The sequence below is a fragment of the Lemur catta genome, chromosome 2, assembly GCF_020740605.2.
Source record: "Lemur catta isolate mLemCat1 chromosome 2, mLemCat1.pri, whole genome shotgun sequence".
NCBI classification, from domain to species: Eukaryota; Metazoa; Chordata; class Mammalia; order Primates; family Lemuridae; genus Lemur; species Lemur catta.
Genome location: NC_059129.1, coordinates 13221908 through 13240284, shown reverse-complemented (window position 1 = coordinate 13240284; position 18377 = coordinate 13221908). Strand labels below are relative to the sequence as shown.

Below are 18377 nucleotides of genomic sequence, written 5' to 3'. Positions count from 1 at the left end.
GACTCCACCCACTTCCTTCCACATGACCCCACCCACATCATCTCCACTTCTCAGCAGAAGTCTCCTAATTGGTCTCTTTGCTGCCACTCTATTCCTCCCTCCAGCCCCCTCCCCAAACCTCCATATTCCCGTACAGCTGCTGGGGCCATCTTTTAAAAAGCCGTAGCCACAAGCACTTGAACCATCACCTCGTTTAACCCTGTAACAACATCTTTATTCTTATTAAAGTAAAATCCAGTCTGCTTGTCATGCCTTCAAGGTCTTGAAAGTCTGGCCCCACAGGTGTCTTCTCTTCCTCCCGCTCTCCCCCTCACTTTCTGGGCTCCAGCCACACTTCCCATCTATTCTTTGAATGAGCCAAATTTCCTCTCTCTGCTCATGTTCCCTCTGCCTAAGTCCACTCCCTTCAGAATACACTCTCCCCGTACCCCCAGTCTTCACACAGGGGTGTCCTTTTCATTGTTTAAATCTCAGCTCAAATGTCACCACCTCTTCGTTCCTGGAGGTCAATATTTGGCAACATCTTATTGTGATGTGCAATAGTATATTGCCTGCTTTCCCCCCTAGCATGTAAGGCCCGTGAGAGTGGACATATCTATTCCTTGCTGTTTTCCTATTGCCTAGAACTCTGCTTAGCACACAGTAGATGCTCAATAAATGCCCATGGATCAAATGAAAAATTCCACATCAGGTGAGAGATGCACGATTCCATAGTCATTCCAAAAAGGCAGAACCGCTGACAATTGTGCACAGATACAAATTGGAGTTTGTGTTAGTCTCCTATTGTTGCTCTGAAAAAATGAACACAAACTTAGTGGCTTAAAATAGCACAAATTTATTCTCTTTGCATTCTGGAGGCCAGAAATCAGAAATCAGTTTCACTGGGCTAAGGTCAAGATGTTGTCAGAGTTGGTTCCCTGCGGAAGACTCCTTTGCCTTGACTTTTCTAGCTTCTGGCAGCTCCCTGCACTACTTGGCCCATGGTTCTGTCCCGGAATCACTCTTTGTGTTTCATCCTCATATCTCCTACTCCCTCTGACTCGGACTCCTCTTCCATCCCTCTTGTAAACATCATCGTAACTGCACCCAGCCCACCCGGATAATCAGATAATCTCGCCATCTCAAGATCCTTAATCACACTTGCACAGTCCCTCTTGCCCTGTAAGCGAATGTTCACAGGTTCAGGACGTGGACATGTTTTGGACTCATTACTCAGCCTACCACAGACTCACACTGCTGATTTGTGTCATTTTGGTCTGGTAACAATATGCTTTCTCTTGAGAAAAGAAGGGCTATATTATTTTAGGGACCAAGGTCTCCACAAACCATCTGGGCCTCTCTATTTCCCACCTCTCATGTAAGGCAAGGACTGTTTGTGCCTTTTCAGGCCTTCAGAGCCAGTTCCCACCATACCACCCCTTCATCCAGTCTGGCCTGTCCACATTCAGAGAAAGCAGGGAACAGCCTGGGGCTCTGGTACTCACTGGAACAAGGTGCCCTGGCAGGGGCAGGTGTTAGTATTCAGGGCACGATGCAAGGTTCACCTGCCTCAGCCTTAAGACCATGTGGCTGGCAGTGGAAGGAGGGGTCCATGGGGGCTGTTGGGACTAAATCACATGGAACAGAGCCCCTGGCAGGCCACAAGTCAGAGAATGGGTGTGCCACCTGCAGGTCCTCCAGTTATAACTAGAGCCTCAGGAAATGGGGGCTCAGATAGGTGGGGGAGCAGGTGATGCTCTTCTGCAGGGAGGGTCTTCTCCTTTGGCTAATTTCCTGCCCTTTTCCAACACACATCAACCTCTCATTCTAACCCTTTGTGTTCTGTTTGATCGGTTTGTCAAAACTCACTACCCCTTAGCTTCACTCTCTCGAAAAAGACTTAAAACCACTTGTCCCTCTAAGGCCTGGTCGTGGCCTGGCATGGAATAGTCTTTACAAGGAATGCAGCATATCACAGGGATAAATCCGAGTGAGACTTGGGTTTTAGTCTGTATTCAGCACCAGCTAGCTGTGTAATCTTGGGGAAGTTACTCAACCGCTCTGAACCTCAGTCTTCTGTGCACCACGGGTTGCTGCGTTTCATTGTTCGAGACAATGGAGGCAACACTGAGCACAAGAGAAGCTCTCAGTAAGCGGTAGCTGTCAAGGTCATTAAGATCCAGTCCTCTCCCCGCGTTTGGAAGTTAAGAGAGAAAAGCGTTTCAAGAAGGGACAGCTGGAAGATTAAGGTTCATTCAAAAACAGCTGTGTATTGAACACTACCCTGGAAGTAAGATAAAGAGAAAAATAGTGATTGAATTTGGCAACGTGAATGTCTTTGGTGATCTTGGTGAGCAACAAAGCAGGAGACGCCATTGAAAAGACAGTTTGTTATACTGCAGAGCCCAAGAGGAAGCCCCCAGGGCAGCACTGGGGTTGGTTGGTCAGGAAGTAAAGAGAACAAGAAGAAAGGCACATTCACAGATAAGTTGTTTGCTATCTGTAGTAATTAGCTAGCCCTGGGAGGGGCAGTCCCTGCGGGTCACAAGACCCCAAGATGTGAAAGCATCAAATACAGAAACTGGAAAACATGGTTATTACACTTTATATTAATAGATTCCAACCCAAGCTCCCCATTTTCCTGCCTAGGTCTTTGCCCAGACAACTCCAGATGCTGCCTGGGGTTCACCCTCTTTAAATCTTTAAAGACACCCAGACTAGGGTTTGGACAAGACCTCATGAAAAAGACAGAGGATATAAACAGCTAGCTCAGGAAAAAAAAAAAAAAAGAATACTTGTAAATAAATGAAGAGACGATAATTTCTCTTTTCATCAGAGAATTGCAAAAGTGAACAACAATGAGATATTTCTCACTTATCTTTTTGGCAATGATGAAAGAAAGTTACCAATGCTCAGAACTGGTGAGTAGCGTTGGTGGGATTGTAAAGTAATTTTTAAAAATTTCTCTGGGGTGCTGTTTGGGAGTTCTTTGACCCAGAAATTCCACTGTTACGACATTATTCCAAGGAGATGACTGCACCAGTGCCGATGGGCTCCCTACCACTGAATGGGACAGAATGGGAAGAAAAAGTCTTGGAAAAGTCAGTGCAGGGTTGTGGTTATATTTTCTATTCAGCCCAAGTTCACAAGCATTTGATTTTTCTTAACATGATAATGTCCACTCTTACACTGATTTTTGGACTGCCAACTATGTGGAACTGGGTCAGGAGACATGGGTTTTATCTCAGGCTCTGTCATTTTCTACCTCTGTGACTGTACAACAGCAAACGAGCATTTGCAGGACTTCTACAAATACAGTCATTACTATGTGTCTTTACTTGCATCATCTCCTTTAAACTTATGACAACTCTGGAAGATGGGTATTCTCGTTTCGTAGACGAGGAAACTGACCTCAGGAAGGTTAAGAAAATAGCCTACTGGCAAACAATAAATGGCAGATCCAGGATTCGGATTGACTGACTCCAAAGTCAGTCTATTCAATCGCAAAGTCATTCCACCTCCCAAGGGACCTCTACTCATTAGACTTCAGATTCCTTGTTTCACAGAGTATGTCAGGTTCAATGATGTCTGAATTATCTTCTGGCTTTGACCTTCTGCCATTCTCAGCTCCTCTCTTGCTCATGTCTGGACCCTACGGGGGGTGGCTGATCCCAGGAGGACGGGGTGTTTCAGAAAGGTGGCCTCTCCAGGACAGGTGCACGTCCCAGCAGGGGCAATGAACATCCTTTTTGTCCTCATGCAGCCTGGCTTCAGATACTGGCTGCTGCCTGGCTCCTTGGGTTCACCCTGTCCTTGTCAGTGACCAAGAAAAAGCCCAGCACCTTGGCACTGTTTTGCCAGTTAATTTCTAACTAAGGAAATTAACTAATTTCTAACTAATCTTTTGCTGCCAAAAGGTGCAAAACAGAGTCCTTGTATTTCTGGGCACAGGTGTGACCCCTAATGTCAATTATTTGGGATCTCTAACTATTAGGAAAAAGAACAACAACCACCTCACCGCTTGGAAAAGGCAAATATTGTGCCAAAAGGAAAACATATTCCACCCCCAAGAAAACAATCTCAAGAAACAGAACCAGAGGATAATTGGAGGAGAGATTGTCAGCCTGGGGCAAATGTATATGTGTATATATACACATATGTACGAGCACACACTTGTGAGCAGAATAATTCTACCTTCCTGGCTTCAGGTAAGGCTGTCTGTAGCTGCCTTCTCCTAGTTCAGCTGTTTTCTGTTGGCTCCCATTCTATTTGGGACGAAGAGGAAATTAAGAGTATGCACACTGGGGTGAGACCTGGATTTGGGTCATTACTCTGCTGAATATTGGCTTTATGATCTTTGTCAAGTCAGTCTTCCTCTCTTTGAGACTGTTTTCCTAATAACAATGACCACTATTCTTCCATTCCATCAATGAATATTAGTTATGCACCTATTAGGTACCAGGTATCGGAGATACAGCGATGAACAAGAGTGTTTACTATGTGCTGGGCCCTGCTTTACATAGATATTGTCTTACTTAATCCCAGTGACAATATGCAGTCGATTACTATTCATCGTAGTGTTTTTCAAACTGTAAGTCGCAACTGAAATCATGAAATCATTCCCTTTGTGGGTTATACCCAGAGTTTTCTTTTAATTAAATAGAATATATCAGCAAGCAATGCACATGGTAAGGATAAGAATTGTTTTATAAAACTTTTGTTTTACTTATGCATGTGTGCACACATGCAGGCGCTACTGCACTGGTTCATGATATAAGATGCTTTTCTTATGGTACATCATGGTCACGAAGGTCTCGAAAATATTGCTCTGGAACACAAGTTCTTTGAGCACAAGGACATCTTTGAATTGAGCCCAGCCCGTTGTAGATACTCAGTTTGGGTAAGCAATGATCCCCATTTTACAGATGAGAAAACTGAGTCTCAGTGAATTGAAATAACTTGCCCCAAATCACAGTGTTAGTGATTGGTAAAACAGGGATTTGAATCCCAGTTGCAGGCTCCAGCTCCCGCATACTTAAGCACCATGCTACCCTATTTTGCTGCTGTAAACATTGAGTAAAATAACATGTGACTACTCTAGAAACATTACAATGTGTTATGAAGGTTAATTACCTCTTGGGTTGCTTATCTCAAGCCACTTCTTTACAACATGTGAGCTGCATGAAGTTGCACAGACTTTGTTGCGTTCATTGTTCTCCTTGACACCTAGCTCCCTGTTTGGCACATAGTAGCTACTCAATAAATGTTTTTCGAATGAATACGTGGATCTGGGCAAGTTGGAAGTTTCCAGGTGGAAGGGAATCAGGAGTTGGTTGTTAAAAATCCAAAGGTGCTTCCAATAAGGTGGTGAGTCCGGAGCACTACCCCATCGTGCTACTTCCTGCTCCAAATGAGAGATTCAGTTCTTCAAAATGTGCAAGATGCTGAGAGTTGGGGAGCCTCAGCTGAGCTGTGGGTGCGGGTAAGTGTGGGGCGCCAGAGGGGAAAGCCCCACTAAAGCCAGGGCTGCAGCATGGCACAATTTTTATAATCTCTGTATATAAAGGGCACCTCCTGGAGCTGTACAGAATACAAGCAAAGCACTCCCAACCGTGGGAAGGGGAGTTAGATTATGCCTTTGTCCCATCCATCTCTGTTCACAGGACTTCTGGCATCAGAGACAGAAAAGAAAACTCAAGGGACCAACCTCTCCTTGCCTTAGGGCAGGTGTTCCCAGGGCCATAAGTAGCTGCGAAGAGCAGAGAGAATGGGGCGGTCCTTCTCTCTGATGCTGATGGTGGTGATGGCCTCTTGGTTCATTACAGCTGTAGCCCCAGACAGCTCGGAAGCAAGTAAGTGGGGTGTGTGTGTGTGTGTGTGTGAGAGAGTGTGCGTAGGGAACAATGCTGCCCTTTGCAGAGGCAGTCTCAGTCCCTCTCCTATCACACTTGGGATTTTCATAGTCTTTATTCTAAGTCCATTTCTTAGACTTTGGTGTGCATAGGAATCATTTGAAAATTTTGCTAAAATGCAGATTCTGGTTCACTAGATCTGAAGTGAGACTCTGAATTTCTAACAAACTCCCAGGTTATGCTGGTGTTGGGGTCCTTGGATCACACGTTGAGAGGCAAGGGGCTAGAACACCGCTAAGGCACGCAGGCATGTTGTTGGAAGGTCAGAAACATACCCAATCACGCTGGAGATTTAAACACACCCAGGTGGCTCCAAACCTTCCCTTTCAACCTACAGAGGGCTGAACATTGCCCTCAGCCCACCCTGGAGTACTTTGGGGGCACAGCAAGTACTATTGTGGTGTCATGGTTAAAAGCACACACTCTGTGGTCCTGCCATATGGGTTTTCATCCTGGCTCCGCTGCTTACCAAGGGAACAAGTAGCTTAATCACTCTGAACATCCGTTTCCTCATCTTTAAAATAAGGATAAATAAAAAACTGATCTTACAAGGCCATTGGGAAGGATTCCACAAGATAATGAAGGAAAAGTGCATCTCCTATTGCCCGGCACTTAATAAACAAAAGCTCATTTTTTTAAACTGTTATTTTTGTAAGGGAGGGACAAAGTGCCACTGCCCTGCCAGGTGCAGTTGGGAAGTTTTCAGAGAGGGGAAACACTGAACAGGACCCTGATGAAGGTTCTCCAGGCAGGGAAGGGGATCTGGGAAGAAGGCATAAAATGTGCTAAGGTAGGGAAGGCAGGTTCACCATAAATCCTACCACAGTATCAGAAATTCTGTGAATGCAGAATTCTTCCAGAGGTGGGAATGTAGATATTTTTAAAAGATACAGCTTGAAGGCAGTGCTTAATACAAAAGAAGGTGGAAGAATGGTGGACGCCTAGATGTCATTTGGCAAGTCTGTTTGCTTGTTTGTTTTGGAGGCAGTCAGTTAGGAAATACGTCTTAAAGGACATGGGTTCCCTTGGCGGCCTTGGAGGAATGTCTGGGTGGCCACTGGTCTAGCTGGCCACATACTGAGGCTGGGCTCTTCTGTCTGCAGAGAGGTGCTCTGAGTGTCACAGCAATGCCACCTGCATGGAGGACGGGGTGGTCACGACGTGCTCCTGCAAGGAGGGCTTCACCGGTGACGGGCTCGTGTGCGAGGACCAGGATGAGTGCGCCCTTCCAGGTGCGCACAACTGCTCAGCCAACAGCAGCTGCGTGAACACCCTGGGCTCCTACACGTGCGTCTGCCGGGAGGGTTTCCGCCGGACGCCAGGGCTCGGCTGTACCGACGTGGACGAGTGCTCTGAGTCCGGGCTTAGCCACTGCCACGCCCTGGCCACCTGCGTCAACGAGGAGGGTAACTACTCGTGCGTGTGCCCCGCGGGCTACGTGGGGGACGGGTGGCACTGCGAGTGCTCCCCGGGCTCCTGCGGGCCGAGCCTGGACTGCTTGCCCAGGGGCGACGCGCTGGTGTGCGCCGATCCGTGCCAGGAGTACAGCACCCTGGACGAGTACTGGCGCAGCACGGAGTACGGGGCGGGCTATGCCTGCGACACTGACCTGAGCGGCTGGTACCGCTTCGTGGGCCAGGGCGGCGTGAGCATGGCCGAGACCTGCGTGCCCGTGCTGCGCTGCAACACGGCGGCGCCCATGTGGCTCAACGGCACGCACCCGTCCAGCGAGGAGGGCATCGTGAGCCGCACGGCCTGCGCGCACTGGAGCGGCAGCTGCTGCCTGTGGGACGCACCCGTCCAGGTGAAGGCCTGCGACGGCGGCTACTACGTCTACAACCTGACGGCGCCCCCCGAGTGTCATCTGGCATATTGCACCGGTGAGCGGGCGCCTCCCCGCAGCCGCGACCCAGGCCCAGACAGGCACTGCCAGGGACTGGGGTGCATCCTTGTTCATCGTCCGTCCGTCTCTGTGACCCTGCAGACCCCAGCTCCGTGGAGGGGACGTGCGATGAGTGCAGTATAGACGAGGACTGCAGATCGGATAATGGCAGATGGCACTGCCAGTGCAAACAGGACTTCAATATCACCGGTGAGGCCAGTGGGGATGGGGCGAGCTGAGCAACCTGTGAGCCCTGGGGGAGGGAAGCACTTCCGTGTGCAAGGTGGGGGGTCTTGGGGGTGTGACCCAGGAAATACATATCCAACCTTAGTAAAAAGGGAAGGTTCACTAATACCCGTGCAAACCCACAAGCAGTTCTCTGGGGCTCTCTGAGTGTCTTTAGTTGGCTCCAAAGCTTTAGGGACCTCCTTACCCCCAGCCTTCTTTCTGAGGCCCTCACACCGCAGTGGGCACACAGATTGCTGCCACCTGGTAGCCAAAAGCTACCTGAGCCATGTTCTTGCAGCAGCGTAACAGGCCTGGCAGCCAGTCCACGGACCAGCTCAGGACCCTGAGCAAGAAATCAGCCCGCCCAGAGTCTCAGGTTTCTCCCATCTACAATTATTGAGGCTGGATAGTATCTTCCAGACTTCAGTCATGATTTGAGTCATGTCCAAGTATCAATTTTACAAATTTGCTCTATCCAAGTATTACCTATGCTGTGATCTTTATCATTAACTTTTTCCTCCAATGGACTGAATCCTTTCTTCTGTTACATAAAATTGGGATGTTCACCATCACTACTGTGTCTGACTGTGGTAACGCTTACTTTAGAAGGTTCATTGTCAACATAAATACAGTGCAAAGAAAGCTATTAAATTCCAGCAGCTGTGTAATACTTCGATAAGACGCTTTTTAAAAATAAACACTAAAAATAAAAAATAACTTCAATTTTTTTAAAAAAGTAAACAAACAAGAAAAAATTCTAGCTGGATGTTGTTGCCTGTCCCCAGCTCTCAGCCTGAGGTCTGCTCTCTGGTTAAGAGGGAGATTAGCAAGCACACGACATTAAAGACATTAGCACCAAACTGGGACTGTCTCCTTGATGGAAAGATGATGGAAAGAAATTGTAGTTAATTTTTTTTTAAACTGAGATTCAATGTTATTTAATGCTGGGACAGTGAAAGACCCCAAGCCTCCTGCATTTTGTATGCAACCCATCCTTAGGGGAATATGGGACTGGGTGGTTGACCGCTGGGTGCATACAGTGATGCCAGGAATCCAGTCTTGTGTCCCCATCACCCTGGGGACATGCTGGGCCCCTGAGCTGCACACATAGACCCCCAATCCTGCCCTCCTTGACCTTTTCAGATATCTCCCTCCTGGAGCGCAGGCTGGAGTGTGGGGCCAATGACATAAAGGTGTCCCTGAGCAAGTGCCAGCTGAAGAGTCTCGGCTTCCAGAAGGTCTTCATGTACCTGCGTGACAGCCGGTGCTCGGGCTTCAACGAGAGAGGCAACCGGGACTGGGTGTCTGTGGTGACCCCAGCCCGGGCTGGCCCCTGTGGGACGGTGATGACGGTATGTCCTGGCCAGTGGGGGACAGAGTCAGAGCACTGCCTGGTTCAAGCCCCACCTCCATCACTTACTAGTTGTATGAACTTGGGTGAGTTAGTGAGGCTGGCTGTGCCTCAGTTTCCCCAACTGTAAGGTGGAGAAGTAATAGTACCTACTTTATAAAGATGTTGAGAGAATTGGATGTGTTAATGTGTTAAACTGACTAGGACAATAACTGACACATAGTAAGTACTTGATGAATGTTAGTTTCGGATAAAGAGGGTGATCTGTGGTGATGGATCCCCCCCATTTTACAGATGGGGAAAGTAGGGCTCAGATGGCAGCGGTTGTCCCAGGCAGTAGGTATGAGCACTGGGTTCAGAAGCAGGTCTGCTTGTCTCCAGCGGTCCTGGGACACAGGGTTTGAATCAGTGACATTCAGAGAACCAGGGCCTCACCTGCAGGGGCCCCCTGACATGGAGCCCGGGGTACGTGCTGTGTGAGTGCAGTGTTGCTTCTCCCACCTCTCTCATCCCCAAAAAGAAAATGGAAAGCAAAAGAAAGGAAGAAACACATTAATTAGTCATCATTTGCCAAGGAAGGCATTTGAGATTCCATTAATGATGACTTGGACATGGTTTTTAGGAAACCTGGGGTCACAGAAAGAGCCCAGGCTTATGGGTCCCACATACTGTGGGCATCACTCAGTCACTCAGTTACTATGAATCTCCGTCTCCTCATCCCAGAAGCAGGAATGTGACAGCCTGCCTCTTAGGGTCACCAAAGGGACCAATGCAATAAATAACACAGGAAGAGCCTTCAGCTCAGGGCCTGGCACGTGCCCCGTATTCATGAATGGTTGTTGCTGCTGTAACTTTTTATCACAGAGACTGGGAGGGCAGCTCGCAGGTGGCCTTGGCTTTGAAGTCCTACTCAGATCCTCACTCACACCCCTTCCTCCTACTCCACACCCTGCCCACACAGAGGAATGAGACCCACGCCACCTACAGCAACACCCTCTACCTGGCAGACGAGATCATCATCCGTGACCGCAACATCAAAATCAACTTTGCCTGCTCCTACCCTCTGGACATGAAAGTCAGCCTGATGACCTCCCTGCGGCCCATGGTCAGGTGCGGCCAGAGAGGGTCCCCAGGGCCCCTGGACAGCTCCACCCCACAACCCCTTACTCACGAGGCCTCCAGTCTCCCTGTTGACTGCCACCCATAGGGAACCGGGAGTGGGGGCTGTGAGCCAGGGCTGCCCAGAGGAAGAGCCCAACTAGAAATCCCGGAGTCCACATTTAAATCCAGACTCTGGCACACACCACATGGCTTTAGGAAGTTGATATGCCCTCCCTGGGTGTCAGTATTCCCATCTGTGAAATGGGTTTATCAATAAATACTTTACTGCCTTTCTTAGAGTACAACAGCGCTCTGCAGAAGCATGTCAAATATAATATTAGAGCCTCTAGCTTTTCAGAGGGGCAGGATGGTTGGACCAGAAAAAAGGAGGGGTCTCAGTCCAGCGTTGCAATGGGACGATGGGCAAATCATAGTCCATCTTTGGACCTCACTTTCCTTCCTTCTCTGTAAATTGAAGGAATTTGATTAAAGAGGGGTTTGCACATTGTGGTCTTTGGAGGTGTCTTGGCGTGGGACCGGGGGAGGTTCCACGGCAGAGAGCCTGCAGGGGTGGGTCAGAGAAGCTCCACCCATACTGGGTGTCACGTGAGGTTTTATTATTTTTATAAAAAGGATCTTGTTGCTAAATAAGATTGAAAATCACAGGCCAGTAATGCTGATGCTGGAAAAGATAATAGTGGTAGTAAGAACTAGCATTTATGGAGAGCTTATGGGATGGCAGGCATGGTGTCAAATGCTCTGTGTGGAACAGCTCGTTGAAATCTTACAGAAGCCCTAGGAGATGCAGCTATTATAGTTCTTATTTCCATTATACTGCTGTGGAAATTGAGGCTCAGAGAAGTTTGAGTAACTCGCCCAAAGTTACAAAGTCTCATAAGTGGTAGATCTGGGGTTCAAACATCAGGCCTGGAGCATGGACTCTACCGTGACCTTCCTTTTGAGGCTTGCCCATAGTTATGTGTTCTCTGGGCTGGCCAAAGTCAGCGAAGAGTGCCCGGCACTGGTGAGGGTGCGTGGCTGACTTGGAGGGAGAAGGCTGCTCACTGCAGGCTCTGGCTGGAGTGTCACCTGGCCAAGCAGGCTCCAGGGGGCAACACGTGTGTGCTCCAATCTCTCTCTGTTTCCAGTTGGAAGTCTCGCCCTAGTCCAAACTGATACCCCGGTTCTCACCTGTAAGATGGACGTCCACGTTGCTGAGTATTCCTCATGTACCTTATTTCATGTGACCTCCGTCTTACAGTGTCCTGTGTGGGATTGGCCAGGGAAGTCTACATCCGTGTGGCTGTTCTCAGTGTGTTTAAAAATAACCCATTTGCAAAACCCCATCTTCTGATGTAGGTGTTAGTACCTCACAATGGAGCCGGGACCCAGGGCTGTAGGTCCCGTAATAGCTCATCCCTTTTAACCTGTTCTAGATCCAGACCAAAGAAAGAATCTAGGTGATTCCCTCCAGAATTTGTTTGTTCCATCTTAAAGGCAACGGGTAGCAAGGGCCACCAAGTGAGGGCCTGGACATGTTACTCAGGATGTGACCCAGGGAGCAGCAGCATCACCATCACCCAGGAGCTTGTTAGAAATGCAGAACCTGAGCCCCACCCCAAACCTACCAATCAGAACCTGCATTTCGACAAGATCCCGAGGTGGCCTGCGCGCGTGCGCAGTTTGCAAAGCAGCGGTTGGTGGGTTCCAGTCCTACTGCCGGATAAAAGTGCAAATAGCTGCAAGAGACTGCCCAGGAATGCAGACCAGAAAGGGTGGCCCATCGGTGGATGTTCCCAGCCTGGTCCTCTCACCAGCCCCTCCCCCCTGCAGTGTCCTGAACATCAGCGTGGGCGGGACGGGCATGTTCACCGTGCGGATGGCGCTCTTCCAGAGCCCTGCCTACACGCAGCCCTACGAAGGCTCCTCCGTGACGCTGTCCACCGAGGCCTTTCTCTACGTGGGCATCATCCTGGATGGGGGCGACCTGTCCCGGTTTGCACTGCTCATGACCAACTGCTACGCCACACCCAGTAGCAACGCCACAGACCCCCTGAAGTACTTCATCATCCAGGACAGGTAAGGCAAGGTTCCTAGCTGGGGGCCTAGGGGCAGACCTCAGAGGAGTCTTTGACTTGGATGGGGCAAAATTACATCTTTATTTTCACTGCCCTGTAGCTGGAACTTAGCATTCCCACCCAGGATGAATATAGACAACAAAACGCAGAAGTATTGGCAGGACAGGTGACACCATTTATACTCATCAGTACTTCTTAGTTACTAGGAAGTACTGAGTAGTTACTGAGTAGTTACTTAGTGACTATGCTACTATTAATAGAATTTTCAGTAGAACTTGTTATTTAATGCATTATCAAATATATATGTATTTGCAAATATTTTTATAGAATATATGTGCAAATATATAATGCATGCTTGTATATCAAATGTTTTAACATTTGAGAACCATACTTCAATTTAGTTTCCTTTATGATCTTTTAAATATTTTATTTTATGCATTTAAAAATATAATTTTTGAGGAGAGAGGCACAAACTTCCCCAGAGATCTGAGGGGGGTGGTCTGTGACTTAGGAAATGGTAAGAAACCTGATCAAAAGTGTGCCCAGGGCAGCAGGCAGCTGGCACCTGGCTTGGAGGAGGGAGGCATGGGCTCAGTTAGCCAAGGGCCAGTTGAAACTGGGGGGATGCAAGTGTTCTGCTTTTTACTCCAGAGGCATTAGATGGCTGTGAACCTCACCGTGAGAAAGTGGTTCACATTTTCATCTACAAGTTGAACAGGTATCTTGCTGTGTGCCAGGCTTTGTGGATAGCACAGTAAATAGAAGAGACAAAAACCTCTGCCCCCATATGCTTATATTCTAACGGGGCAAGACCCATAATTAAATGAAAGTGAAATATATAGTATGCTAATGATTAAGAGGCCATTAAAAAAGGAGGAAAAAAGAGAGGCATTTGCATTTTAATATTATAGTATGATCAGAGAGAGAGAGAGAGAGAGAGCTTCTCTGAGAGACAGTGACCTCTTCTCATTTCAGTTCTCTCAGAATCAGCCTGGTTCCATCAAGTGGAACTTACCCTTAATATCAGATTAGTTAATATCAGATTAGTTGGGTGCTAATCTGATATTAACCTCTGTTATTTGGAATCTCCCTTTGTAATAAAAAGAAAGCAGAAGTCTATTTTATAACCTTTTGCAATTAAGCATTTAATTAAAATTTGAAAGAACTCTTTTGTTAACCATGTATATATTTGTATGGTTCTATTCTATTTATGGCAAGTGACAGTGGTTTGCCATTTGTGGGGATGATCTAAAGATTATTCTAGAAAATCAATGTATTTCAGTAGAAAATATAAATGGATTTAAAGAAAAATAGTAGGTAAATAATAATATAGATGTTGAGATACACAGGAAAACATTCATAAAGGTGGTTATCTCGATAAGGAAGAAAAGAACTGAAATTTAGGAAATATTGGCATGATCTTAATTCAGACATCACAGAGATTTGGGTTCAAATCTTGGCTTTGCTGTTTCTTAGTTCTGAGACACAGGTCAGCTCATCTTTCTGGTTATTCATTTTCTCAGACGTGAATGGGAGTAAATAGTACCCACTGCTCTGGGATTTTTAAGTTTGTTTTTCCTGAGTATAAAAGTACAGTGGGCACATTGTGGAAAACTTGGAAAGTTTTGAAAAAGAAGCAGGAAGCAGTGTGGGGTGTGTCTGTGTGTGTTCCTTCCGGGTGTGTGTGGGAGCTGGGTTGAGGAACACCAGTTTAGGACAGGTGTCAAAACATCCCTAGATGTGAAAAGACAAGGAGACAAGTTGGGGAGACAGAGAAAGTGGCTGGAGGGGACGCTTGGATGCCTGGCTTGCGTTGAGTGCGTGGGGCCTCCATGGGCCATGCTCTCTGCCTTTCAGGAGGTGGGTCCTCTTAACCTCAAGCCTTTTATTTTGCTAACTGGGGATTGCACTTTTGGGGTCAGATCTGAATTGTGGGGGGCACAGAGCTGAGAGTGAAAGCCACCCCCAGAAGTTCCTTTCTCAGTTCTCGCGGTCAGCATTCATCGACTTTGAGCAAATAGTGTGAAATAGCAGAGAGGGTGCCCAGTTTGCCTGCATCAAGTGTCCATGTATCCTGACCCAGCCCAGCCCAGGGTCTCTGCATGTGCCGGTTTGAATTTCTCTTCCTAAGTGTGTCTGTGCAATTCTTTATGTGCACAGATGGGTGCATACATTCCAATTGGATCAGTAGCCGTCTGTACTCAGAGGTTTCCATCGTTAAAATTATACCAGGCACATAGTAGTTAACGACCCCCAAATGCCATTTCCTAGGAAATCTGAAATTTCTGATTTCTGGATGGGTTGAACTCTGTGATGATTAACATTTTTGCTTTAGTATCAAATATATATAGCGCCTCCAGTGTGCCACATAATGTTCTAAGCACTTTAAAAAATTAATTGAATCCTCACAACTGTCTGATGGTGTGGGCTGCAATTATCCCCTGCGTACAGATGGAGAAACTGAGGCACAGAGAGATTAAGTAAGTTGCCCAAGGTCACACGGGTGGGGGGGCGATATGTGAAGTCTGGCTCCGGAGTCTTTGTTTAACCAGCGTCATTATGTGACATAACCCTCCCAGATGTCCACGCCTTGAGGACTCAACCATCCAAGTGGTGGAGAACGGGGAGTCCCCTCAGAGCCGATTTTCCGTCCAGATGTTCCGGTTTACGGGAAACTACGACCTGGTCTATCTGCACTGTGAAGTGTATCTCTGTGACTTCGTGAACGAAAAGTGCAAGCCTGTGAGTCACCCCGGCGCCCCCCAAGCCCATCTGCCACAGCCAAAGACATAAAGTCCAAAAGAAAACAAATCAACATTCCTGCTGTGTGTCCCTTTTCGCACAGGGCTAGAATGAGCCACACGGTGAGGTGGGCGTGGCCAGGCAGGAAGTTCCCCTGCTGGGAAGTCACGGGGTCGGTGAATTGCAGCAGGCTGGAAAAGGCTCAAGCTTACCTGCAAGCTTGTGTTCTGACCACGGGAGCTGCCATTTTTAAGCACTGTGTCCACTTTGTGGGTGTTAACTTTTTAATGCTTTGCAGCAACTCTATTAGGGAGATATCACTACATGGGGAGAGGGGCTCAGAGAACTTGAGTGACTTGTCCAACATCACACATCTATCTAGCAAGCAGTAGAGCTAGGACATGAGCCCGGGTATAGAGATCTCCTAACTCTCTGAGGTGTGCAGCCCACTCCCGGGGCAGAGCCACACTCCTGCGCCCTCGTAGAAGGTTTTCTCTATCGCCCTCTCCCTGCAGAACTGCTCCGGGGGGACCAGATTCCGAAGCGGGGGCCTCATAGACCAGTCCCGGGTCCTGAACTTGGGTCCCATCACACGGAAAGGTGAGAGAGCCACTGACTCCCTCCTCGACCTTCCTGGCTGGGAATGATCTCTGGAGAGGAGGAGGGATGACAGAGCCTGGCATCTTGGGATCGTGCTGGGATTTGCAGAACTGGGAGCAAGTGGGTCCTCTGGAGCAAGGTGGAATATAAGCTGTCTTCCTTTTACCAGTTCCCAGTCATTCATTCATTCACTCATTGCACACATATGCCTACCGTGTGCCTGGGGACCTTGTGATGAGCAGAAACAGACAAGCCCTGGTCACATGGAACTTAGGGATCCATGGGGGAGACATTATTCAAATAATTCCACTTAAGTGCATATAATAGCAATTGTCCTAAGTGCAATGAAGAAAATGTACAAGGAGCACTGAGCTCTTAAAATAGGGAACCAGAACCAGTCTGGGGGAGGGGGGAAGAATGTGGCTGAGATTTGGAAATTGAGAGGGCAGTAAGTAAGAGAGGTCAGGGAAGCAGGAAGGGAACCCCAGGTGGAAGATACAGCTTGGGCAAAGGTCCTGTGGTCAGAGGGAGCCCAGCTTGCTAGAGGGGCCGAGGGAAGGACAGGCAGGCTGAAAGGAGGAGGTGAGCCATGTGGGATGAGCCGATGCAGGTGGGGCCAGACCACATGGGGCCTTTCTCCTAAAAGCCATGAGAAGCCCCTGAAAGGTTGGAAGCAGGGGAGTGAGATGACCCGGATTTGGGTTTTGAAAAGATCACTCTGGCTGCAAGGAGAAGAGCAGACTGAAGGGGCTTCTCTAGAGCCAGCCTCATACTTTCTCTTTCCACTGATCCCTGTTTCCTCCCAAAGGTGTCCAGGCCGCAGTCTCGAGGGCTGCTTCCAGCAGATTGGGTAAGTTCAAGTCTTCTCTGCAGAGGGACCTGCCCCAGAAACCTCCTTGGGGGCATCTATCTGTGGACCCCCAGGTGTGCTGGAGGCCTGGCCTGCATGGCTTAAGCTCTGAAGAGGTAACCCTGTCTATGGAAACGTCTCAGCCTGGGGCTGTACGTGTGCACACATACTCTAGCCATCTCGCAATTGTGCATATGCGCACATGGACACAGGCATGCCCAGACAGGCACAGAAGAACGTAGACATCCAAACATATTTGCACACACACACGAGGTCACACACATAGATTCATATTTTCACACACAGATGCACAGACAGCTGCAGTTGCACGCATGCACATTTGCATGTGCAGATGTACACACGCTTATTACAAGCTTGTACCCAAAGCACACACTGCAGATCTGCATCTTGGGTACTTCCTGCTGCTCCTTGGAAGGTTTACCTCTAACACCTTTTTCCGGATTCACTCAACAGGTGTCTTAATATTTGTTAAGCGATACTATGTGCCAAGAACCATGCTTAGGGCTGGGGTGAACACGATAGACAAACCAGAAACCCTGCTTCTCTGCCTCTTTGCTTTTCTGACCACAAAGGCCAGGGACTGGGATATTTTTACGGTCCTTGGTTGGTCCTTGATTTTCATACCTACTGAATTGTCTGAAAATCTAGGTGAAAGGCAAATCCTGGCAACAGTTGCCCTTCTTTCCTCCTGGCACCTGGATCCAAGGAGGTCATTACACTGATCCGGCATTTGACCTGAGCTAGTCCAGCGCAGTACTGGTGAGGTCAGAGCTGGAGAGTCAGGGTGTTCCTAAGAAGCTTGTTCCTCCAGAATCTCTAAGGATGGTCGAGTAGGTTGGACACTGCACAAAAGTGCTCTATTGAGAGGATATCAAGCCTAGTGCCAGAGGAAGGACTGCCTTTATTCAAATTGGTCTACCTGGGAGGGCACCTTTTTCCATTTCTTCACTAAGAGAGGGGACCTTTTTTAAGGGCAGATAAGGAAGAAGCTTCCTTTTTCTGGGGGACTGGCCAGAAAGGGTGTCCTTTTCTAATTGGTCGGTCTAGAGGAGACATCTGAGGTTGATTTGCACAAAAGCACATCGGTGCTAACAATGGCCCTATAATTGTTTTCTTTTCAGAGCTCCTGAAAGTCTGGCTGCCTCTGATTCTCTGGGCCACCTTGACCGTGACATTTCAGTGACGGACGGCGGGAAACCCTGTGCTCTGTGGCTACCAGCTCACTTCCTGCTGGCCGGGGGGTGACGCAGGCCAGTGCTGCTGCCACAGACAAGCGAGCTCGCGCTTCAGTCGGCCTGCTCTTATTTTCTCCCCTTCAGTCCTCGCCGTCAAAATCAGTGCGTGTCTTCAAATGCTGCTTTCTCCCCAAATGGGACCTGTGATGTCTCTGTACATGAGGTGCCTGGCTCCTTAAAGAGTGTGGCAAAATAATGATTTTAAAAGCTTAATCTTTGAAGTCATTCATTCATTCAACAACTATTTACTGAGCACCTACGATGCAGGCACACTGTCTGGGGTGCTCAGGATCCCGTGGTGGGGAAAAACTGCTCTCGGCCCCGTCCTCGTGGAGTCGGCTCGGAGAGAGTGGGTTCAACCCAGGTTCTGCTTTGTGACCTTAGATAAGATACACAGT

General features: G+C 48.2%; 1 protein-coding gene across 1 annotated transcript; it reads left to right on the top strand.

The window, feature by feature from the left end:
- Positions 1–4107: 4107 nt before the first annotated feature.
- On the top strand, positions 4108–18192 carry UMOD (uromodulin). Its single transcript, XM_045542719.1, has 11 exons — positions 4108–4187; positions 5643–5831; positions 6995–7771; positions 7876–7983; positions 9145–9353; positions 10314–10462; positions 12287–12532; positions 15111–15273; positions 15789–15873; positions 16682–16723; positions 17866–18192. Exons 2-11 carry the CDS (start codon positions 5747–5749, stop codon positions 17925–17927), a joined length of 1926 nt encoding a protein of 641 aa, XP_045398675.1. The 5' UTR covers positions 4108–4187; positions 5643–5746; the 3' UTR covers positions 17928–18192.
- The last annotated feature ends 185 nt before the right edge of the window (positions 18193–18377 follow it).

What these genes read in the sequence shown, in the direction of transcription:
- UMOD (XM_045542719.1), top strand. Translation starts at nt 5,747, where the DNA reads ATGGGGCGGTCCTTCTCTCTGATGCTGATGGTGGTGATGGCCTCTTGG. An exon ending in TCATCTGGCATATTGCACCG is followed by an intron (nt 7,772 to 7,875) that starts GTGAGCGGGCGC and finishes GTGACCCTGCAG; the next exon opens with ACCCCAGCTCCGTGGAGGGG. An exon ending in CCTGTGGGACGGTGATGACG is followed by an intron (nt 9,354 to 10,313) that starts GTATGTCCTGGC and finishes CTGCCCACACAG; the next exon opens with AGGAATGAGACCCACGCCAC.